The sequence below is a fragment of the Chionomys nivalis genome, chromosome 1 (assembly GCF_950005125.1).
Source record: "Chionomys nivalis chromosome 1, mChiNiv1.1, whole genome shotgun sequence".
NCBI lineage: Eukaryota > Metazoa > Chordata > Mammalia > Rodentia > Cricetidae > Chionomys > Chionomys nivalis.
In genome coordinates, this window is record NC_080086.1 from 79,798,574 (window position 1) to 79,820,480 (window position 21,907).

A 21,907-nucleotide genomic window follows, 5' to 3' on the forward strand; every position below is an offset into this window, starting at 1 on the left:
AAAGTACTTTATTATAAACATTTTCAGAATATAAACTAATTTTGTGTGAAGACTCTGAAACTTTTAAAACTATATGTAAGATTATTATAATGTATTTCACTTTCCAATCCAGGAAATACACTGCAAGTTAGATCTAAAAAAGGATATCTAAATTGCTTCATAGAGAAAGTGAGCATAAAAATATATGACTCCAAATTAAAACAAACCCAACCAAGAAACAGATTCCACAGTCTGTTAATCCTTCAATTTTAAATAAATGATCTCCCAAGGAAAAATAATTTCACTACTACAGCAATTTGGTGAATAAAGCAGAGTCAGTCTCTTATAGAGAAATTCTATCATATGTAAGAAAAATTAATAGAGCTTTTAGAAAATAGAAAAGTAATCTCCATGTTGGAAAACAAGCATAGTAAATTCTTCATGTTTACTCCATCAGAAGTTGAGACCTGTCCACACACGAAAGTGACATGAACATGAATGCATATAACCAAGCTCTTCAAGTGTTCTTTCAGTTGAGCCTCAGGAGAAGTGACTAAGGAGCTTCAAAATCCAAGGATAGACTGGTCCCAGAGCATCTCTTCCTCTGTCCTTTCTTCACCTTGTTCCTTTTTCTCCTTTCTACGCTTACGGTCCTCTTTCTTAGAGGATACATCTCGGCTTTTTCTTTCTTTTCGATTCTTAAGTTTTTCTGTACTGTCCTGCACAGCTTCTGTTTCTGTCTTTGTTTTCTTTCTTTGGATGCTCCTTTGTTTATTTAAATCTATTTCCTCTGAACTCCTTTTCCTCTGATGTTTGGGCCATTCTTCCTCCTTTTCTCTGCTCTCCTCTAGATGTCTTTTCCTCTTCTGGTGCATTTGTCTATGACTGGCTTGAGGGTCAATGGTACTGTGTCCCGAGTAGAGGCGCTTGTGAACTACAGACTCTACGCTATATGAACCACAATTGTATTCTTGATGACTAAGGTTCAAGGGGACTGGTTTTTCTGAGAAGCCATCCCTGGTGAATTGACAGTAGCTCAGAGAGTCTAATCCCAGATTTCCATGAGCTGGTAACCACTGGGGTAAGCGATCTTCTGTCTGGGAACTACTGCATGATCTTGGGTAAGCATGGTTGGTTCCAGATGGGAATCTTTGATCAAACATTCTATACCTGGGCCTGGAATCAAACTCTTCTCTGTACTCACAGCTTTCCAAATAGTCCCCTCTCATCCTTCTGAAACACGTCTTTGGTTCTAAGCCTCTGGCTTTCTGTACTTTAATATAATCTTCAAGTTCATCTTGAAAAGAGTCATATGACTTATTTGAATGCTTCATTAGGTTGACAAAAAGGGATTCTCTGCAGAAAAGATGGGAAAAAAAACTAGATTATTTTGTTTTGAAAAGTTCATTGTTCTTAGAAAGGTTAAAATAACAAAAGAACAAATTAAAACCTACTTCAACAAATGCTAAATGTTTTGAAAATATCTATCAAAGAGTAGTATCATGATGGTCAGATATCTCACAAACCACTCACAAATAACTTCACTATTCTTCTATATTGGGAGAAAAAGTATAGAAAAGAGCTGACACATGGGATGTTTTTATTCAACTAAAAATGTAACGCTACAGGGATGTGTGAATCACATGCCTGTGGCAGTGGCCTGATCTAATTTGCTAGATAATTTCTAAAGCTGTGATGACTTTGTTTCCTGTATTACTGTTTTCTAAGTAACAGAACAACAATGAAGAAACTTAATCTTTAGAATCCTGCTTACTTAAAAACATATATACTTACCTGACTACAGTACTCTAAGGCTTACTAATGAACATTTGTGATTTAGGAATGGTGGAAATGATAAATTCAGCTACAAGATAAGAACTACTCTTAGGGATAGGATATGAGGGAGGAGGAACAGAATAGAGTCTTATGGCATCTGTATAGCACTTGGATTCCCCTCTATTACTTCTGACTGGTACAAAGGCATTCTAGAATGCCTTCTGGTTTGTTCTCTCCAAGAAGAGTAAGTATGAGGTGGAAACAGAGGAGGAACTGGAGATGGCTACAATAAGGACAAAACTCATGAGAAACATTTCAGAAGAAACTCACACCAGAATTTTTGATTTTTTTTCTTGCTAGGAGGAAACAGCAACTATTCTTGATTCTCTATTTTCCCTATAAAATTAGGAGGCAGCAAATAAAACCCCAGGTACAATTGAATATTCCTTTCCTTTAAAAAGTATAGTCCAACAATGCACTCCAGAGCCACAACTAACCAGTGCTTATTCTAAAAATGGAAAAATGGCCTAACTGAAATCTATTTTGGTGAATTAGAAAAATTAGGTGCCATTTTAGTTTGAGAAGCATAAAAACTCTGACTAGGAAAGTAACAAACATGATGAGACAAGGATATAATATTTTGATACTTCAGAAGAGTATATATACAGTCAATAAACACAGGAAAAGATGCTACAGATCATTAGATATAAAATAAACGTCAATTAAAACCAGTGAGGGATCGCTACACATTCACTGGAATGACTGAAAGACTGACAGTGTTTGGTGAGGAGGTGGAACAACTGCAATTATGACCTCTCTGGCAGGAATGGTAAAGGGTACAATCATTCAGGAAACAGTTCGGCAGATTCTTCTTTTTTTCTTTCTGGTTTTTCAATACAGGGTTTCACTGTGTAGCCCTATCTGTCCTGGAGCTAGCTCTTGTAGACCAGGCTAGCCTCCAACTCAGAGATCTGTCTGCCTCTGCCACCCGAGTGCTGGGATTAAAGGTGTGCACCACTAGCTTTTTTTTTTTTTTAATTCAGCAGCTTCTTAACCAAGTAAGTTACATATACACTTATGCAATGACCTAGTTATACCACTCAGAGACATTTACCCCAAAGAGAAGGATGTCCATATAAGACTTAAACATGAGTGTTCATAGTAATTGTATTTTTAATGGCCCCAGAAAGGAAAAACAGAAACAAAAAAGCCAAAAACACCCAAATGTAAACCAATAAGTAAAGGGGTAACTGATGGTCTAACTACCTAATGGAATAAACATTATCAGTGATAAAAAGTAGAAACAGTCCCAGCATCCACCCACTGACAACTGGACAAAGTGGATGAACCTTGGAGAGACACTATGCTAAGTAAAACAAGCTAGTCCCTAAAGATCTCAGATGACACACATGTGAGTGAAACCTTACCATTATCAGGTTGAGAACATTTTATTTATTTCTTTATTTCTTTATTTATTATGTACACAATGTTCTGTCTGTGTGTATGTCTGCAGGCCAGAAGAGGGCGCCAGACCTTATTACAGATGGTTGTGAGCCACCATGTGGTTGCTGGGAATTGAACTCAGGACCTTTGGAAGAGCAGGCAATGCTCTTAACCGCTGAGTCATCTCCCAGCCCCTCAGGTTGAGAACTTAATGGTGAAATTCGATTATATTCAATCATTAACTGTGTCAATTTTTCAGCATGAATGTTCCACAAAATGAAGTTTACAACAACCAGGAAGCTAAATCATGGAGCAGAGATTACATCTATTTTTGTCTAATACTCAACTCTCATTCATCTGAAACCAAGCACAATTTTGTCACAAAGATTAAACATTCATACCCACGCAACCAACATATATCAATCTCCAAAGTTCATCTTTACTGTTTTGCTGTCAATCTGAAACTATTTTTACATTTATTTATTGTGTGTGCATGCGTGTGTGTACATGTATAGAGGTCAAAGATCAATGTGCATGAATCAATCACTGTTTTGCTGTCAATCTGAAACTTATACAGTTATTTGTTGTGTGTTTGTGTATGTGCACACGCATGTGTGTACATGTATAGAAGTCAAAGGACAACTTGCATGAACCAATCACTTCTCCCTACCATGTTGGCTCTGGGGGTCAAACTCAGATTGTCAGGCTCCAGAGGCACTGCACCATCTTGCCAGTCACAAAAAAAAACTTATTTTTGTTTGTTTGTTTCATTTTTGAGACAGGGTCTCTCTCTATATATATATATAGCCATTAGTCCTGAAACTCACTCTGTAGACCAGGATGGTCTCAAATTCACAAAGATTCCCCTGTCTCTGCCTCCCAAGTGCTGGGATTAAATGCCTGGTGAACATTTCTTTTTTAAACCCTAAAAAATACATTTTGATAAAGAATGCATCATACCTAATATTATCCTTCTTGTCCTCCATTTTGGTTTCTCCAGAATTACTTAGCCCTGCAGGAACTCCTCTTTCCAGTATATTTAATCCCCTAAAAGACCTCTTCATGCTGACCCAGTGTCTATCTAGTTCTTTTCTATAACCTACCCATTTCAGCATTTCTTCTAATCCATTCCTTTATGACACCCACCAGCTTGCAGCACCACTCTCTACTAGGGACCCCACAGTGGCCACACAAGGCTGGGATCTCAGATAAGTGCATTGCTCTGATCAAGAGAAGCTTCTTCTTGCAGTAGATGAGAATCAACACAGAGAGCCATGTGTGGACAATGTGTAGAGAATGACAGATTTTGAAGAACTCAGTCCTAAACAGGATGTCTTCATTAAACTCCTATCTTTAAGGTTCAGGGATCAATGTGGAACAGAATACAAAAAGAATTTAAGAATCAGAGGTGACGGATGACTCCAAGAAAACTCCTTGGAGACCACAGCAGGATAATGCACATATGAATTCAGATTGTGGCAACATATACAAGATCAGCATAGGTTCAAGGCAGATGGGAGTTTCAGCACTGAAAAGGGAAAAGTGGACACAAAGTTCAAGCTATGTAAAGATGGAATATACACAGAGAGTCTGGATTATGTATATTATTGTGTTTTCTTTAAAAATTTTGACTGCGAAGGGGCTAAGTACAGAGAGACATTTCATTGTATGGGCTGCTAAGCTAAACCAACATATATGTATTAAAGGTATCTCAACTTCAAAATTTGGGCCTAAGGATTTTTCTTTGGAAAAGAGATTCTTCTTTTGTTTCCACAGAAGGTGAGAACCTGTGGATTCCTTCCAGACTAATGTGGTTTGATAGACCAAGAGCCCTTGAAAGGTTGCCATGAACAACCCCCAAAATTACTTTGTCCAACAAAAGCAAAAGCAGTTTGAAAAGAACTATGCCCAAATTCCCAAATACTGTTTATAAATGTTTGCTTACATTTAAAGGGGGGTATGCTATAGAGAAGAATACTTTGCACTGGTAATGGATCTTGGTTTACTGATGCAAATTTAGGTCAATTTTGTTATGTGTATATATCTGCTCTTGATTAAGGTATTGTGTTTGTGTAGTTCATTTAAAAATGTAAGCATAATTAAGAAATACAGGTTAACCCTTAGGTGGCTCCCTTAACTAAGATATGTGCTTCCCTGCTCACCTATCCAACCTTCCTTTATCTCCAATCATCCCGTTTCCCCAAGTTCCCCACATCCTCTCCTTCATACTTTTCTCTCCCCATCTCCCCTTACCCCCATCCCACCCCACCCCCAAGATTCCAATTTTTTGCCCGGCAATCTTGTCTACTTCCCATAGCCAGGAGGATAACTATATGACTTATTTTCCTTGTCATCATTCCCTAAACAATACAGTCTAACAACTATTTACATCATATTTACACTGCACTGGGTCACTGAGAGTTCCAAGTAATCTAGAGATGCCTCAAGTATAAAGGAGAATATATAAAGGCTATATACAACTACACTAATTCAGATTTGAACATTTTAATATTTTGTTACAAGAGGTAGGGGTTGTGGAATCAATTCCGTGCAGATAATTAAATATGACGGTATACCACTAATGTTCTATGAAAATCACAGGGAGGAACCACAAACCATCTTCACCTATGGCAGGCAACCCCTACAGTTGGTATAAATGTGATCATATAAATTTCACCAAGCCCCAAGACCATACAAACTCCTCAAAGCTAGTTATGTTGCATACTAACTTTTAGGATTGGGCTAACTATTCCTTCTTCATAATAAATCTTGCCTCACTTTATTTACATTGTCTACAGTTCAATCTAAAGCACCTAACAGTTGAAATTTAGTTTACAGATGCTTACTAGTTTATAAGCAGGACTTTGCTACAGTTTGACAATATATCCCCCAAAGCCCATGATGGAAACTATCCCCAGTACAGTGTTAGATGAAGCCTAATGAGAAGTATTTAGGTCATGGGGTTATCACCTTAAGATTGGATTAAAGGCAGTTTTAAGACCTGGAAGTTGCAAGTTTGATTTTCCCCACACATATACTCCTGCCTTCCTCCATGAATGTGGCTTTCACCAGAGGCTGTTTGGTATATTAAAATAGAAATCACCATCCTCTAAAACTGAGAAATCTTTTTAAATAAAATAGTGTGGTATTCAGTTATATCGACATAAGACAGACTGAAGACAAATGTCAATTAGCACTAAAATTGTACTTTATATGCAAGTATTTTTGGTGTTTGAGACATAGTCTCATCACTTAGCCCTTGAGAACATGTTAAACTTGAGGACTTCCTATTTTTGCCTCCTGAATACTAGGATTATGGGTTATATGCTAAAATGCCTGCCTTTTATGTAGCTACTTAAATTGGGAAAGTGGTGTTATGAAGAAATGTCCATGGCATATTAAAAAAAAATGTATAACTTCCGGTTTTTTGTTGCTCTTCTTTTTGTTTTTTGAAACAGCATTTCTCTCTGTAGCTTTGGAGCCTGTCCTGGAACTCACTCTGTAGTTCACTCTGGTCTCGAACTCAGAGAGCCACCTGCTTCTGCCTCCCAAGGGTGTCCTGCTACCTGCATCTGAGAAGAGCCCTGAATGGTATTTGCTGGGAGGAAACTCATCTTTAAAATAGTCTTTTAAGATGCCCTGGGCCAAAGATTACTAATAGTAAACATGGCCCATATCTAGGAGACATAGCACCCTGAAGAACACCATAAAACCTATATAATTTCCTGGGGTGCATGGATATATTCTCAACTTACCATGTGAAGGACCCAGAGAATCTCACTGAGAAACTGCCCATTATTCTGAGCCAGAGACAGAAGTCTGAAACAAGGTCTGAAACAGTTTTCACTTCCCAGACCTTACTTTATTTCATCTGGGTTTCTAGATGAACTTATCACTGAATAATTACATATTCTTAGTTCTGTATAATACTGCTGACTCATGGCAGTCTGACTTGGTTCAGTCTTATATGTTAGTTATATTTTATTGAAAATAACTGGGAAAGCATACCTTGAATGGGATTTGTTACATGTGTCTGTACTATAGTTTTAACTTTTGCAAAAATGAAAAACTCTGGCCGGGCGGTGGTGGCGCACGCCTTTAATCCCAGCACTTGGGAGGCAGAGGCAGGCGGATCTCTGTGAGTTCGAGACCAGCCTGGTCTACAAGAGCTAGTTCCAGGACAGGCTCCAAAACCACAGAGAAACCCTGTCTCGAAAAACCAAAAAAACAAAAAAAAAAAAAGAAAAACTCTGTATTTATGCTGGTTATCAAACTAAGCCTGACTTTGGCACCAGTATGTAGATTTAAAAGGTTTGCTTTAAAATGTGTGCTCAAAGAACTGTTAAGTCAGAAACATTTTAGAAAGAACTTCAATATACTGTCTTGCAATTATAGTTGTTTAAAATTATGTAGTTTAGCTACATTTGACTGTAAAGTCAATAAGGTAAAAAGGTTAAATAATGTAGTTTCCACAACTTCTCGTGACTCCAAATTGGTGCACACAAACTGACCATAATGATACTGTCTCTTCTTGGGACAGGATCTCACTGTGTTCAGGTCAGCCCCAAACTCCTGAACTCGTGAGCCTATTCATCAACTTCTTGCTAAAAAGTTTTACTAGTTCTATTTTGAAAGTAAGCATGGAGCTGTAATGACTGGAAGTAGAATTCTTTTGTCATTTCTGGAGCGCCTTCCTACCATGGCCTTAAACACAGACACATACAGAATTCCAAGCATCACCTTACTTTGTCTTCCAGCAAAAGTGGAAATTAGAAGTTTGTTTGTTTTAATAACTATTCAAATATTTTCTTCTAAAACAGGGTCTCACAGTGCAGTCCAGGCCAGCCTTGGACTCCTGAGCCTCCAGCCTCAGTCTTTGAACACTGGAATTACAGGCATGCCCAGTTCAACTTTTTTAGGGGGTGGGAGGACAGGACAATCTGTGTAGACCACACAGGCCCAAAACTCAAGAAATCTGTTTGAACACCCCTGCCTCTCAACTGTTGGGATTAAGTGTGAAACACCATACCTGGCTTTAGCCTACCTTTTATAACTATCAAAAATAAAATATAGAGTCCTAAACCAGAAAGGGTGGTACATTCCTATAATCTCAACACTAGCAAGGTGAGAGGATTGGGAAGGAGTTCTGAAGGCAGTTACCCTAACAGTAACTAGGCAACTTTTTTAACTATTGTATCTTTGTTTTCTCAAATCTTACTGATTTTGATCTTAACTCAGAGATTTTTTTGAATGTCATCAAATGGCCATTAAGAATTGTAACTTCCATGTTCTGTGATTACTGTCCCAGCACTCAGCCACACCATGGAAGAAATACAATTAAGACTGCTAAATACGAGTCTAAAACTGTAAATCACAGGCCTTCAGAGTTTGGTTAGTGTAGGGTTCCTCAGCCTTAACAATACTGATGTTCTAGTAGAATAATGGTTGTATATGTGGGGGCTGTCTCGTGTATTTTAGAATGTTTGTGGCACCTCTGTCCTATACCAAATAGATTACCTATAGCATTTGCTTACCATGTTCTTCTGTCCAGTGGCAACAAGCAACAATGTCTTTAGACATTGCCAAATGAATGAATGATGGGGAGCTTGGGACAGATACATCATTGGTGTAGAACCACTGGGCTAGCCCAATTCTAAGTACCCCACTCAGTAGATGACCTAACCCAAAAACATAAAGTACAGGACTTTTTCAGGGTCATATACTTGCAGAGAAACTAGCAATAAAACCTATTCTTGGTGAAGACTCCTATCTCACTAAGTCTCTTTTTTTAAACCACCTATAAATAGTACAGAGGTTACTGCTAAACAGATTATCACTTAGTCTTTTGCACTATTAGAATCATTGAAAAGTGAAAGGAAAGTAGATGTGGAAACTGTTGTTTTTCCATGAATAGTTGATTCTAAATCATCCTATGATCTGACCTTAGAGCTAAAAAGAACTGCAGTGTTGACATTGGTGACAGGCAGGCCATTTTAAAGGCAAAAATAAATAAATAAATAATTTGGGGCCAGGTGGTGGTGGTGCACGCCTTTAATCCCAGGGCTCAGGAGGCAGAGGTAGACAGACCTCTGGGAGTTCAAGGCCAGTCTGGTGTACAAAGTGAATTCCAGGACAGTCAGAGCTACACAGAGAAACACTCTTGAAAAACAAAAACAAAGAAAAATCTCTGGATATTCTTGACTGAGTAAAGATACTTACTTTATTCTAACAAATTTCCAGTAACAGTGGTACTAAATGGAAGTGTTTATAAAAATGTTTCAATGATACTACTACTTCACTTCTGTGTCATTTTCCCAGAGTGAATTGTTTAAAAAAAAAGGGGAGGCATAAAATACTGATAACAGCCAAACAATAGTGTTGCATGCCTTTAATCCCAGCACTTGGGAGGGAGAGGCAGGTGGAGCTCCATGAGTTTGAGGCCAGCCTGGTCTACAAGAGCTAGTTCCTGGACAGGCACCAAAGCTACAGAGAAACTTTGTCTCAAAAAAAAAAAAGTTACTTTTAGTGTTATGTTTAGAGATGTTCTAGAAAATATTTTGGCTTTTGTTGTCTTTCATGTTGAAGACAAGGAACAATAGAAGGCAACACAGAAAGTACTAAAAGTGTTGTTTCTGGGTGTTTTACCGAAATCTTATGCATTGGGGGACCAAGTGCCACGATAAAAAACTATTTCCAAAACTGCTTTAATAGTTCTTTCACAGGCGCAGGCTGTCTGGGATAGCCAACAGATTTCTGTATTTTGGTAAATGTGTTGGTGAGTCTACCAAAACTCTCCAGACCTCTATCCATATAAAGCGACTTGACCACGATTTCCCACGGTCCCTAGTAGCTTACAAAGCTCTGGCTGTCAAGCTCCCTGTTTATTTTAGCTCTCACCTGATGACAGGTGTCTGGATTCTGTGTTTGTGGTGCTCAGGGTCTCAGGTTTGTTAGACAGGAGTTCTACCTTCTACCCATAGTAGAGATTACTCATTTAAAGTTATTTACTTTAAAATGCTTACAATTCGACCTCCCTACCCTTTCCTTCCCTGAGGTAGCGTCTCACTAAGTAGCTTCGGTTGGCCAGGATCACTTAGGTTGCTCAGCATGGCCTTTGCCTCTTCCAGTGCCGGGGATTAAAGGCGTCCAGCACCACACCCAAAGGCTCTTTCCTGTCATTTTAAGCTTATTTCCCACAACTCAGCAGTGTCTGTTTCAAAGACTACAAAACTCACTTCTCTGAGGTGTAATTAGGAGGGCAGAGGCACCTTCCCAGTGTCTGTGGGAGGATAGGCGCCCGACTTCCCTAAGTCCCAGATCTCAGCAGTGACTAAGCCTTTCAGTCAGTCTGTCTACTTCAGCTCGGCCTTCTCTCCTTACCCAGTTTCTTCTTAAAAGGCCCAAGTCAGCCCTGAGCAGCTGAGAACACAGCTCGGTCCGCCACTGGGCAGTAGGTCTGGAGCCAAGCACTGGTTCTCACCACCCTCACAGCTCCAACCGCGTCAGGGTACGTTGGGGCGTCTTTTTAAACTCGCCTTCCAGGGTCTCGGAAGCCTAGAAAAGTTTCAGGGTGATCCCCTCCACCTCACTTCGCCACTTCCTGGAGCAAACGTTCAGCCTGAAGCTCCCACGCTCCCTTCCGGAGGCCCCTACTTCCCTACCACCTGTCCCTAAGTGGCCTGCCGTGAAGTGTCCTCTCCGCGGCCACCGACCCGAGGCTGCCCTCGGGGGCGGGGGTTCGCCTGAAGACGGGGCGTCCTCACGGACCCCCACTGCCCTCGGCCGGGCCGCCTCTTCTCCCGGCCCCCTCGGACCTCGGCTTGCTCGCCAGGCGGCGGCGTCGCTCGGCCATGGCGCGGCGGGTGCCGAGGGGTCCCGAGGAGAGAGGCGCTCCGAGGGCCGCCGGGCCGCGCCCGGGTCGTCGGCCATGTCGCAGGCGGGGCCCCCGCTCGGCCCTCGCCGGGCCGCGGGAGTGGAGGGCTGAAGCTCGGGCCGCCCCCGCCGCCGGGCGGGAACTCACCTTCTCTGAGGCAGGGGCGAGCGTCTACAACTACTGTCCCCCTCCCCGCCAACAACGCCGGCCGGGGGTCAGAGGCTGCGGTGGAGGTGGCGGAGAGGCAGAAACGCCGCTGCCGCCGCCGCCGCCGCCTCCGCCGCAGAGCAGGCGGGGTGGGGGGGAGGAGGCGGAGACCTAACTTCCTGAGGGGAAGTCGCCGCCACCACCCGCGGCTGACTGGACGACGCCGGCGCCATGGCGGCGGGGCGCGAGGACGCGCGTGCGCAGCAGGGGGCCCAGCGCGCCGGCCACTTCTTAGCCCCGCCCTCCATGTCCGCCCCGCCCCGCCCCTTCCCGCCATTTCGGACTAACCGGCTCTCGGTGTCCTTCCTTCTTGCCAAAGTGTGTCTGGAAGCGTTTGGGTCATCGGCAACGTATCTACAAAACGCACACAATCCCTGCCCGTGATACATTGCCAGCGTAGCCCGTAAATTCCTTCTTCCCCTCTCAGGTTATGCTTGTATGTACACAGTACTCTTCAACGCACGCCCGACATGACCATCTGATTATATCCAGTCTCCCTCCCCTAGATCACTCCGTTTGTATGCTCTTTCCTAAATATCACACACATAACATACACGCTCCCATCACATAGAGACATCTCACACAAACACCGCTAAAGTATGTTCAGGGTTTTGTTTTGTTTTTACATTTTAATTATCTTGTGTGGTATGGGGTGAGGTTGGGGCTCTTTTATGCCGTGTGAACCCCAGTGGTCAAACTCAGGTCCTGGGGCTTGGCAACAATCTTTACACAAAGAACTATGTGTGTGTTAGGCTGGTCCCAAACCAGTGACTGAAGGGTTAATCACCTAAAAGCCTCAGGTGGACTGAGCAGCTCAGAGTTGACTGAGGAAGTTTCCTGATAAGGCAATCCACAGATACCACTTCCTGACTGCAGGGGAACTGACCTGCAGTGGAATCTTCCATCCCCTAAGCTCCCGCTTTCAGCGCTACCACATGCTACACGTGCTCTTAGTCTGACACCCCGAGAGCCTGCAGCCTTCCTTGTAGATTAAAGAGCAGTTCTGTTCCTGAAGATGCCTCTCTTCCCCTCATTCCCAGTTGCCAGGTCAATCCCCCTATCTCTCTCAAGGACTGGAATTACAAGGGTGAGTTCCTGGGATTTTTTTTTTTTTTTTTTTTTTAAGACTGTGTTTCCCTTACAGACTGGCCTGCAAAACAGGATCCTTCTGCCTCAGACTCCCAAGTGCTGGAACTACAAACACCTTTACCCACTGAGCCATCTCGAAGGCCCTGATTCCTGTTAGTACTACACCAACATGCCACATTTGCTTTCTTTCCCGATAAACTCCAATAGAAGGATCACCTATCCTACACACAGGCGAGCCATCTATTACTGAATCCATGCTACTTTAATAACACAGGGATGAGAGAGAACATGAGGTTTCGATTGTGCTGTAATTAGACAGAATATAATGGGCTCTTTATGTGAGTGCTTGATGTGCACATGAACTTTTCTCTCTCCCTCCACCCTTTAAAATAGTTATTTTTATTTTTGAAATATTCTTTATATATAAAAACTTGCAAATAAATAGAAACATGATGTTCTCAAAGATTTGTTTTAAGCATTTGTGTCTGTGTGTTGGGGGGTAGGTGGGGTATGTTTGTGCACATGTGTGGATATCCACGGAGGTCAGAGGCATCAGATCCCTTGGAGTCACAAATGGTTAAAAGTGGTCCCATGTGGATGTTGGGAACCTAACTGCAAAAGTAGTACAAAGCTCTCACCTCCTGAGCCATCCTTCTAGACCCTTCCTTGTATTTTCAGTGCCGTTCTCCCTTATGTTTAGCGCCCCGTTTATTCAGTCTTTGTCCTTTCTTTTTGTGTCTCTCACATCGCTTATGAAATGAAAGAATGAGCTGGTGAGTGTTCTCGGAGGCCGCGAGCTCCTCCTGGCCTGTGTAGTTTGCCCAGCATTCTGAGCTTTCTATCACTCGACTCTGCAGGGGCTGGCAAACCTTTTCTGCTGAAGGTCAGCAGTAAGCACTGTTGGTCATGTGTTTTCCATGGGGTGTAGCCTGCCATTGTACTCCAAATACAACTATAGAAGACAGGCAAACAAGGGAGTATGTTTGTTTTCTGATAGTTTATATTTACAGTAACTGAAATTTAAATTTTGTCTAGTTTTTTTTTTTTTGCCACAAAGTTCATTTGATCCCCCCCCCCATCCCACCATTAAAGACAGTAAAACTGCTTTTAGCCCTCAGTAGTGAAGAGCCCTAGAGACTTCTGTTCGAAATGAACTTTGGCACCAAGTAGAAGGGAAGTTGAAGGGTTGTCCTATTCACAAAAGAGTAGAAGCAACATAAATGTCTGCAGCTCCCTTGCTTTGCCACCATATGGTAATCTTTGGGAGTGCCTAGCTGAACCTGTGGGTCTTTGGCATAGGGGACATAGTTTTTCCAGGGTGAGGTAGCACCATGTATTCATTCAGATACACTAAAAACTTATCACAAACCATGTTGGTAATTTTGTCCCATTTATTTCTGACTTTCATATCTAACAATCCATAGTCCCTAATTTTTGTTTGTTTGTTTGTTTTATTTTCAGGACAGGTTTTCTTTGTAGCTTTGGAGCCTTCCTGGAACTTGCCCTATAGACCAGACTGGCCCTGAACTCACAGAGATCCACCTGTTTCTGCCTTCCGAGTGCTGTCTTCTTGTTGACTAAAGGAACATGATATTTCTTTCGCTCAGCACCCCACTAAGAGATGCTTACTGTATCATAAAGTCATGTTCTAGGCATCAATTCCCCATGCCAGATTTGTGTGCCCAGAATCAACCTGCATTTTTAGCTTTCACTAACATAGTGGGTACAGTTGGAGGGCCAAAGAGCTGGCCACTTTCTGCCGTCTAATGTAATTCTTCTTCCCAAACATAGGAAAATGAGCCCATTTACACATGTTCGTCTGCAACACACATACATTAGCTTATTGTAAGTTAATTTTCATTGTCTTTTCTATCAGGGTAAACTAATTGTTTTTGATGTGAGTTAGTAAATGAGACTCTGAATTTCATTTCAGATTTGTTTGTTTGTTTGTTTGTTTGTTTGTTTGTTTTGAGACAGGTCCCACCGTGTAGTCCTGGCCAGCCTGGAATTATCTATGAGAAATGGTCAATTATATTTATGGTAATAAGAGACAAATGCAATATTTTGTTCGATTCCTATTGATGAAGTAACAAATTGCTACAAACTTAGTGACTTAGATATAATTGTCTTACAGTTCTGGTGAGCAGAGGCAGCAATGGGATCCCCTTGTCAGTAGGGCTGAGCTCCTTCTGGAAGGTGCAAGTGGGGAATCTCTTTCTCTGCCTAGTCCAATTTCCACATGTCTCCTGGATTTCTTGGCTCCTGACTCACCCACCCATCTCTGAAAGTACCAAGAAAGCACTTTGCAGTGTTTCTCTGACTCTGACCCTCTTTCCTCCATGGTTATCTTCTTTGTCCTTGCTTTCTGCATATGAGGATCGGTCACTGTGATTACATTGGTCCCACCAGGATAATCTTCTCCCTGAAAGATCCTAATTTAGTCACATTTGAGAAGTTCCTCCTGGCTTGTGTCACAGCCATTTGCTGATGCTCCAGCTGAATAGCACAGATCAGTTTATAAAGAATGCACTTTTCCACCCATGATTCTGGAGGCTGGGGAAGTCCATGATCAGGTGGCTGTGTGTGAAGTCCTCTTGATGGTAGGACCCTCTGCAGAGGACCAAGGTGGAGCAGGGCTTTGCACTGGGGGGCAGAACTTTGCCGCTCATGTCTTTCCTCTCATGAAGCCACAGCACTGACAGATGAAGGTCTCCCTTATGGCCTCATTTAGCTTTAATTACTTTCCGCAGGATGTTCAACTACTACAACTGGATTGCGTTTACATCCTCTGTATACCCCATGAGTCTCTTTCAACATGAATTTTGGAGGACTCTGAATAACATTTGTAAGGTGGGATGCATAGTTCTGGGGATTTGAACTTGGACATCTTCTAAAGGCCATCTGAATCCCTACCCCATAGCTGTACTGTGATAAGATGAATGGCCACAGACAAAGCTAAAGCTTAGAACCTAACGTTTTTGTCTTTTATCTCAGTCTCGGGTCAGGCGAATTTTTTACTTGACCATGGCTTAGGCCGAACATGTCCCAGCGCAGCATCTAGACTGAGCGTTGTCCTCAGAACAGTTTCTACAAAAGCTGTGGTTTATAGAGCAACGCTGATACCGGGCACTTATTGGAAGCTACTGGGTTGAAAACTCCTTCAAACTTTTGTTTGCACCCTCTTAGCATCAGAGATGTTTAGTTTTTTTGGTTTTTATTGTCTTTCTTATTTCTTTTCCTCCCCTTATTCTTTGATAAGAACACTTTGAGAGAGGGTCATACTATTTAAGCCCATGACCTCAAACTCACAATCCACCTGCCCTAACCTCTACAGTAGCTGGTGTGCTGGTCTGAATGAGGATGGCTCCCATAGGCTCGTGTTTGAATGCTTGGTTCCCAGTTGGTGGACTGTTTGGGAAGGATTGGGAGGTGTGATCTTGTTGGTGGAGGTGTGTCATTGGGGGTCAGCTTTTGAGGTTTCTAAAGCCCACACCAGGTCCAGTCTCTCTCCCTCTGCCTCTGTCTTGCAGATAAAATATAAACTCTCAGCTACTGCTCCAACGCCCATGCCTGCCTGCCTTCCTCATACAATGCTTTCTGCCATGAGGGTCATGGACTAATGAACGGTCTGGAACTGTGAACAAGCTTTCAAGTTAAATTCTTTCTTTTTAGTGTTTCTTCACAGCAATTGAACAGTGACTAAGACAGCTGGAATTACAGTGGGTATCCCCACATCCCACCCTGACATCTACCTTATCAGGCACTCCTTTAAAAGGCCTTGAGTTATTTTCTTTTTCAGGATATATCTGAAATCACTGAGATTCCCTAGCTCCCGTGTTCCAAGAATCAGGACATGCTGTAGAACAGGGTGATTGGTTGTGTTCCCAAGGCTCAAAGGAGTTTTCAGACATGCAACTTGGCTGGAGATACACTAGATCTTCTGGTACATCCTGCTAACTGGGGGAGGATGTGACAGAAGACAGGGTTTTAGACTGATCCCTAGAGTGTCCTCCCTCCTGAATGGCAAAGCGCTTTGGCATTTTCCTGGCAGTAGACATCTGCTTGAGGGGAGTTGGGTAGAAAGCTGGGCATGGGTGCTGTTAGTTTCCAAGCCTGCTGCCTCTGTATCCATCACCATCAGTGAACTCTAAGAACAGGGCACCCTGACCTCCACGCCATGGGGGGCGCTGCTGTGAAAGACCCAGAGACATCAGAGAGAACGATGTTCCTTGAATCTTCAGAGTTCTGATATGCACAGGCCAAACGCCCGTTTTGGTTTCTGCTATTTATTTCTTGCCATAGGGAGAGACTGGGTGGGGGTGGGGCAAGGGGCCCATCTCCCTTGAGAAAGTCTGGGCCTGACAGCTGAAGGGTCCCAGAGCAGCCAGTATTACCCCGCCTTTCTCTCTGGCTACTCCAGTTGTCTGCGTTTGATTGACAGAGGCATCTGGAGGCTAAAAATATCTTACTGACCGAGTGCTCTTGATTTTAACTCAAGTTGAACATGACTGCAGTCCAGAACACAGCACACGTGGGGATTATCTTCAAACTGGTCTTCAAAGCCCATCAGGCTTCACGTCAGGACCACACCGGCCTTTGGTCATTTTCTGTCTTGGTGTCTTTCCTGGGTGGTGAATGAGACCTTTGTTGTCATTCTGTTTGTTTGCCTTTTCCCTCCAGAAATAGTGCTGGAGGGGGAGGTGAGGGCCGCACTCCAGAGAGGAGTAGGGAAGGGGAGGTGGCCTGTCCATTTATAGTCCTGCTCTTAGGGACGGTGAAGGTGTTAAATAGCAGCAAGGACAAGAGGCTTGGCTCAGTGTAAGCTACCCACCTCGCGGGCCTGACAGACTCTGAGATGACAATAGGCAGCATGGAGAATGTGGAGATCTTCACTTCAGAGGGCAAAGGCAGAGGTCTGAAGGCCACAAAGGAGTTCTGGGCTGCAGATGTCATCTTTGCTGAGCGTGCTTATTCTGCAGTGGTTTTCGACAGGTAAGGCATGTGGGGAGAGGCCTTCTCACTGCTGGTTTGACAGATGCAATCTCTCAGATTCTGGCTCCCAAAAATCATCAGAGGAAGGACTAAAGTTCAAGGGGTCCTTAATTTGTAATTAAAATTTTATTACATTTATTTATGGGTGTGTGTGTCTGTGTGTGCGGAACACGCACATGCCCCAGTGTGGAACATATATTTAACACAGTGCAAGCGGGAAGGCGAGAGGATAATTTTCAGGCTTGGTTTTCTCCTACCATGTAGGCTCCAGGGACTGAACTCAGGTGGTCAGGTTTGTTTGCAAGCACCTTTGCAAACTGAGCTACGTTGCTGACCCTTCAAACTGCACTTCTTATAGCTCTTGGTTGACATTTCTTTCCTGCAAAGAGTCCTTGTCTCTAACTCTCTATGGCAAAGCTGAGCAGGGCCCTCTAGGCACTTTATCCGAAGCACAGAGAATGTGGCTGAGAGGCTGTGCTGGGGTTGGATGGGTGCGGATGGCGCAGTGGCACACATTTTCTTACAAAAAACTCTTTAGTTTCTTTGATATACAAAAGAGGCTAAATGTCTGTATAAACCTGTTAGAATATAAAATATTCTAACATATAACTACTTATATGTTAGAATATGTTTTATATTATAAATAATATAAAATAGTTTGCTGAAACTAGGAAATTAGTTTAACTATAAATAAGAATTCATTTACTTCCAAATATTAGAGTCTTGCCCAATGTCTACCTCAGGGGTATCTTGTGCTTTGCTTTAAATCATCTTTTTCCAGAATATTCTTATGTTATTTCATACATTGATTTATACTGAACAAGTTGTACAGATTCACTGTATTTTTTTGGAAGGGATTGGTTTTATAAAAATGATATCATGCTTCAAGGTCAGATTAGAGCTTTTTTTTAAAAAAAAAAACAACAATGTTTCTGGGTCTATCCTTGTGAGGATAGTAAGTCTACAAATACCTCATTTGTTTTTATTACTTTAAAAATTATGTGTGTGACCCGGGTGGTGATGGCGCACGCCTTTAATCCCAGCACTTGGGAGGCAGAGGCAGGTGGATCTCTGTGAGTTCGAGGCCAGCCTGGTCTATAAGAGCTAGTTCCAGGACAGACACCAAAGCTACAGAGGAACCCTATCTTGAAAACAAAACAAAACAAAACCCTCAAAAAACAAAAACTGTGTGTGTGTCCCTGCATGTAAGTGTACATGTGCCACTGTGTACCCGTGAAGGCTAGAGAACAACTTTCTGGAGTTCGTTCTAGAGAACAACTTTCTGGAGTTCGTTCTCTTCCTCCCCTCTGTGGGTACCAGGGATTGAACTCAGGTCCTCAGCTTTGACAGTGGGCACCTTTACCTGCTGAGCCATCTAGCTGGTCCTGATACATCTAACAAATCTCCAAAAATCTAGTTATTTTAGCCATGTGTAGAGCTTTCCATACCGATCCATGAACTACATGGGATATCATGTAGCCATACTGCTGTAAATATTCCACTCCCTAAATATATGTACAACATTTTACTCGTCTATTTTCTAATCAAGAGACATTTGATGGGTTCCTATTTCTCATAAAATCAAACATTTGTGCAATTAAAATGCATTCTGGTGGGCTGGAGAGATGGCTCAGTGGTTAAGAGCATTGCCTGCTCTTCCAAAGGTCCTGAGTTCAATTCCCAGCAACCACATGGTGGCTCACAACCATCTGTAACGAGGTCTGGTGCCCTCTTCTGGCCTTCAGGCATTCACGCAGACAGAATATTGTATACATAATAAATAAATAAATATTTTTAAAAAATGCATTCTGGTGTCCACAGAAACACAGTGTGATTCTTCTCTAGGCCATCAGCATCCACAGGTACACAGTGTGATTCTTCTCAGGTACACAGTGTGATTCTTCTCAGGGATACAGTGTGATTTTTCTCAGGTACACAGTGTGATTCTTCTCTAGGCCATCAGCATCCACAGGTACACAGTGTGATTCTTCTCTAGGCCATCAGCATCCATAGGTACACAGTGTGATTCTTCTCTAGGCCATCAGCATCCACAGGAACACAGTGTGATTCTTCTCTAGGCCATCAGCGTCCACAGGTACACAGTGTAGTTCTTCTCTAGGACATGTGACTAGAAGGGACTTGCTATTTTCAGCTTTAAAAGGGTCTGTTAAAGTTATATTCCCATTTCCCTACAACCCTGTCTACACAGAACTATCGAAGTTTTAAAATAGTACTTAATCCTTACTTACAAACAAGCAAGCAACTCCCCTACATAGTGATTACGTTAGGATGACAGCATTTTCTGAGCCACAGTTGGAGTGACCTGTCTGGCCTTTGTGTGGCTTGAATAAAGACAGCTTCGATAAGCTGGGTGGGGGAGTATCTACGGTGTCAGCTGTTGTGGGGTGGGTCCTGCTTCTCAGAAATAACTTGGTTAGCATTTTCATTCTCTTTCTTTTGACTGTGCCTTCCGAGACCTTCAGGAAAATGGTTGTGAGCCAGGGCATGTGGCTCACTGCCATCCAAGGAGTGATCAGGAACCCAAGTGACAGGAATAGCAATTCAGAGAAGTCTGTCCTTATGTGTGCGTATGAGCATGTGTGTGCGCGCTGAGTACAGGTATGAAGTTAGCTAGATTTAGAGTTAAAATATAAAAATACAGCAACACACAGATGGCAGATGCTGTTCTTGGGTCAGTCACCACCATTATGTACCTCAAAGTCCCCAGAGCCAATCTGCCAGATTCTGTCTCAAGACTCTGGAGTTAAGTGGGATGTTCTAGTAATTTTTTAAAAAGATAGATTTTATTTATTTGTTATGTAATACAGTGTCTGTCTACATGTATGCCTGTAGGGCAGAAGAGGCACCAGATCTCATTACAGATGGTTGTGAGCCACCATGTGGTTGCTGGGAACTGAACTTAGAACCTATGGAAGAGTAGCCAGGGCTCTTAACCTCTGAGCCATCTCTCCTGTCCCTAGTAATTTTTTTCCTTTTTTTTTTTTTTTTTTTTTTTTCTGAAACAGGGTCTCACTATGTAGTTCTGGCTGGCCTGGAACTCACAGAACTCCACCTACTCTGCCTCTGCCTACTGATCTCTGCATTAAAGGTGTGTACGGCCATGCCTGGCTCTCAGTAGAGAATTTTTATTAACTTGTCGGACACCTCCTTCTGACTCATTTAATTCATTTTACTACGCAGTGGAGCTTTTACTAGAGGACTTATTTTTTCCATCTAATAACTTCTGTGTTTACCTTGGAATCTGTGTGCTGGTCATGTGTGTGAGCATACCATGCTGTGACTGGTGTCTGGCGATCAGTAGACAACTTCAGGTGATGATTCTCACCTTCCAATTAGTTTGAGGCAGTTTTTTTTTGGGAGGGGGAGGGAAGTAGGGATTTTGAGACAGGGTTTTTCTGTGTTGCTTTGGAGCCTTATCTGGAACTAGCTCTTGTAGACCAAGCTGGGTTTGAACTCACAGAGATCTGCCTGCCTCAGCATACCACATCTGGCAAGACAAGACAGAGTCTTTTTGTTTTCTCTGTCAGTGGCAGATTGAATGACCTAGGAGCTTCAGGAGATTCTCCTGTCTTCATCTTCTAGGAGAGATGGGATTGCAGATGTGTGCTATGGTATCTAACTTTATGTGGGACAAGGGATTCAAACTCAGGTTCTCATGCTCTGTGAGAGCAAGTATTTTGCCTGCATTGCCTTCTCCCCTGCTCTTGTGTTCTTTCTTGCTTGTTTAATTTTTATTTCTTATGTATCTGGATATGTATGTTGTAGTATGCATGCATTTGTGTGTATGTGAAGACCAAAGGCAGCTGTTGGGTGTCTTGCTACTTAATTTTTTTATGTACATTGGTCTTTTGCTGCATGTATGTCTGTCTGTGTGAAGATGTCAGATCCTGGAGTTACAAATAACTGTGAGCTGTCATCTTGGTGCTGGGAATTGAACTCAGGACCTCTGGAAGAAAAGTCAGTGTTCTTAACCACTAAGCCATCTCTCCAGCCCCTCTGTATGCTATTTTTAAGAAAGGATTTCTCATTGAACACTTAGCTCACCAACTGAACTAGGCTGATTTCTCGGAACCCCCAGTGATTCTCCTGTCTCTGCCTCCCCAGTGCTGGGATTAAGGAAACTATGGGCACTTCTTTTCTGGACTAAGGTCTTCATTCTTCTGTATAAGCACTTCACTGATGGATCCATCTCCCCAGCCCCTTGTTTGTTTTAATTTAGTTCCTATTGCCTTTCTTAATTTTTCATGTTCAGAAAAATTAAATTAATTTGGTGTCAAGCTGAATGAGAAGATGGATAGTTTTATTCTCAACAGAGACTTGGGGTTTGGCAAGGAGAGGAGATACATAGCTCTATCTCTTTGCCTGTACCTCCACCACCATCATTACCGTCATCATCATTACAGCCACCACTGCTTTCACCACCATCACCGTCATCACAATCATTATCACCACCATCACCATCATCACCATCACCACCATCACCATCATTGCCATCACCATGGTATCACTACAGGCATCATCATCACC

The 21,907-nt window shown here is 42.5% G+C and overlaps 3 protein-coding genes across 5 annotated transcripts in view; 1 reads left to right on the plus strand and 2 right to left on the minus strand.

Annotated features, from left to right (window-relative positions):
• Window positions 1–11,363, minus strand: Krcc1 (lysine rich coiled-coil 1). The gene is made up of 2 exons (XM_057779032.1): window positions 11,219–11,363; window positions 1–1,335 (listed from the first exon to the last, which is right to left on the minus strand). The coding sequence occupies exon 2, from the start codon at window positions 1,311–1,313 to the stop codon at window positions 543–545; it is 771 nt and encodes a 256-aa protein (XP_057635015.1). The 5' UTR covers window positions 1,314–1,335; window positions 11,219–11,363; the 3' UTR covers window positions 1–542.
• Window positions 10,869–11,555, minus strand: Polgarf (POLG alternative reading frame). The gene has a single exon (XM_057770281.1). It carries the CDS (start codon window positions 11,553–11,555, stop codon window positions 10,869–10,871), a length of 687 nt encoding a protein of 228 aa, XP_057626264.1.
• Window positions 11,556–17,175: 5,620 nt separating this feature from the next.
• Smyd1 (SET and MYND domain containing 1) overlaps window positions 17,176–21,907 on the plus strand; it is a 54,050-nt gene continuing 49,318 nt past the window's right edge. For all 3 annotated transcript variants that reach the window (XM_057778711.1, XM_057778715.1, XM_057778721.1), the window contains exon 1: window positions 17,176–17,359. In XM_057778711.1, the coding sequence (XP_057634694.1) occupies window positions 17,223–17,359 (137 nt within the window). In that variant the 5' untranslated portion in view covers window positions 17,176–17,222. The remainder of the gene's footprint in view (window positions 17,360–21,907) is intronic.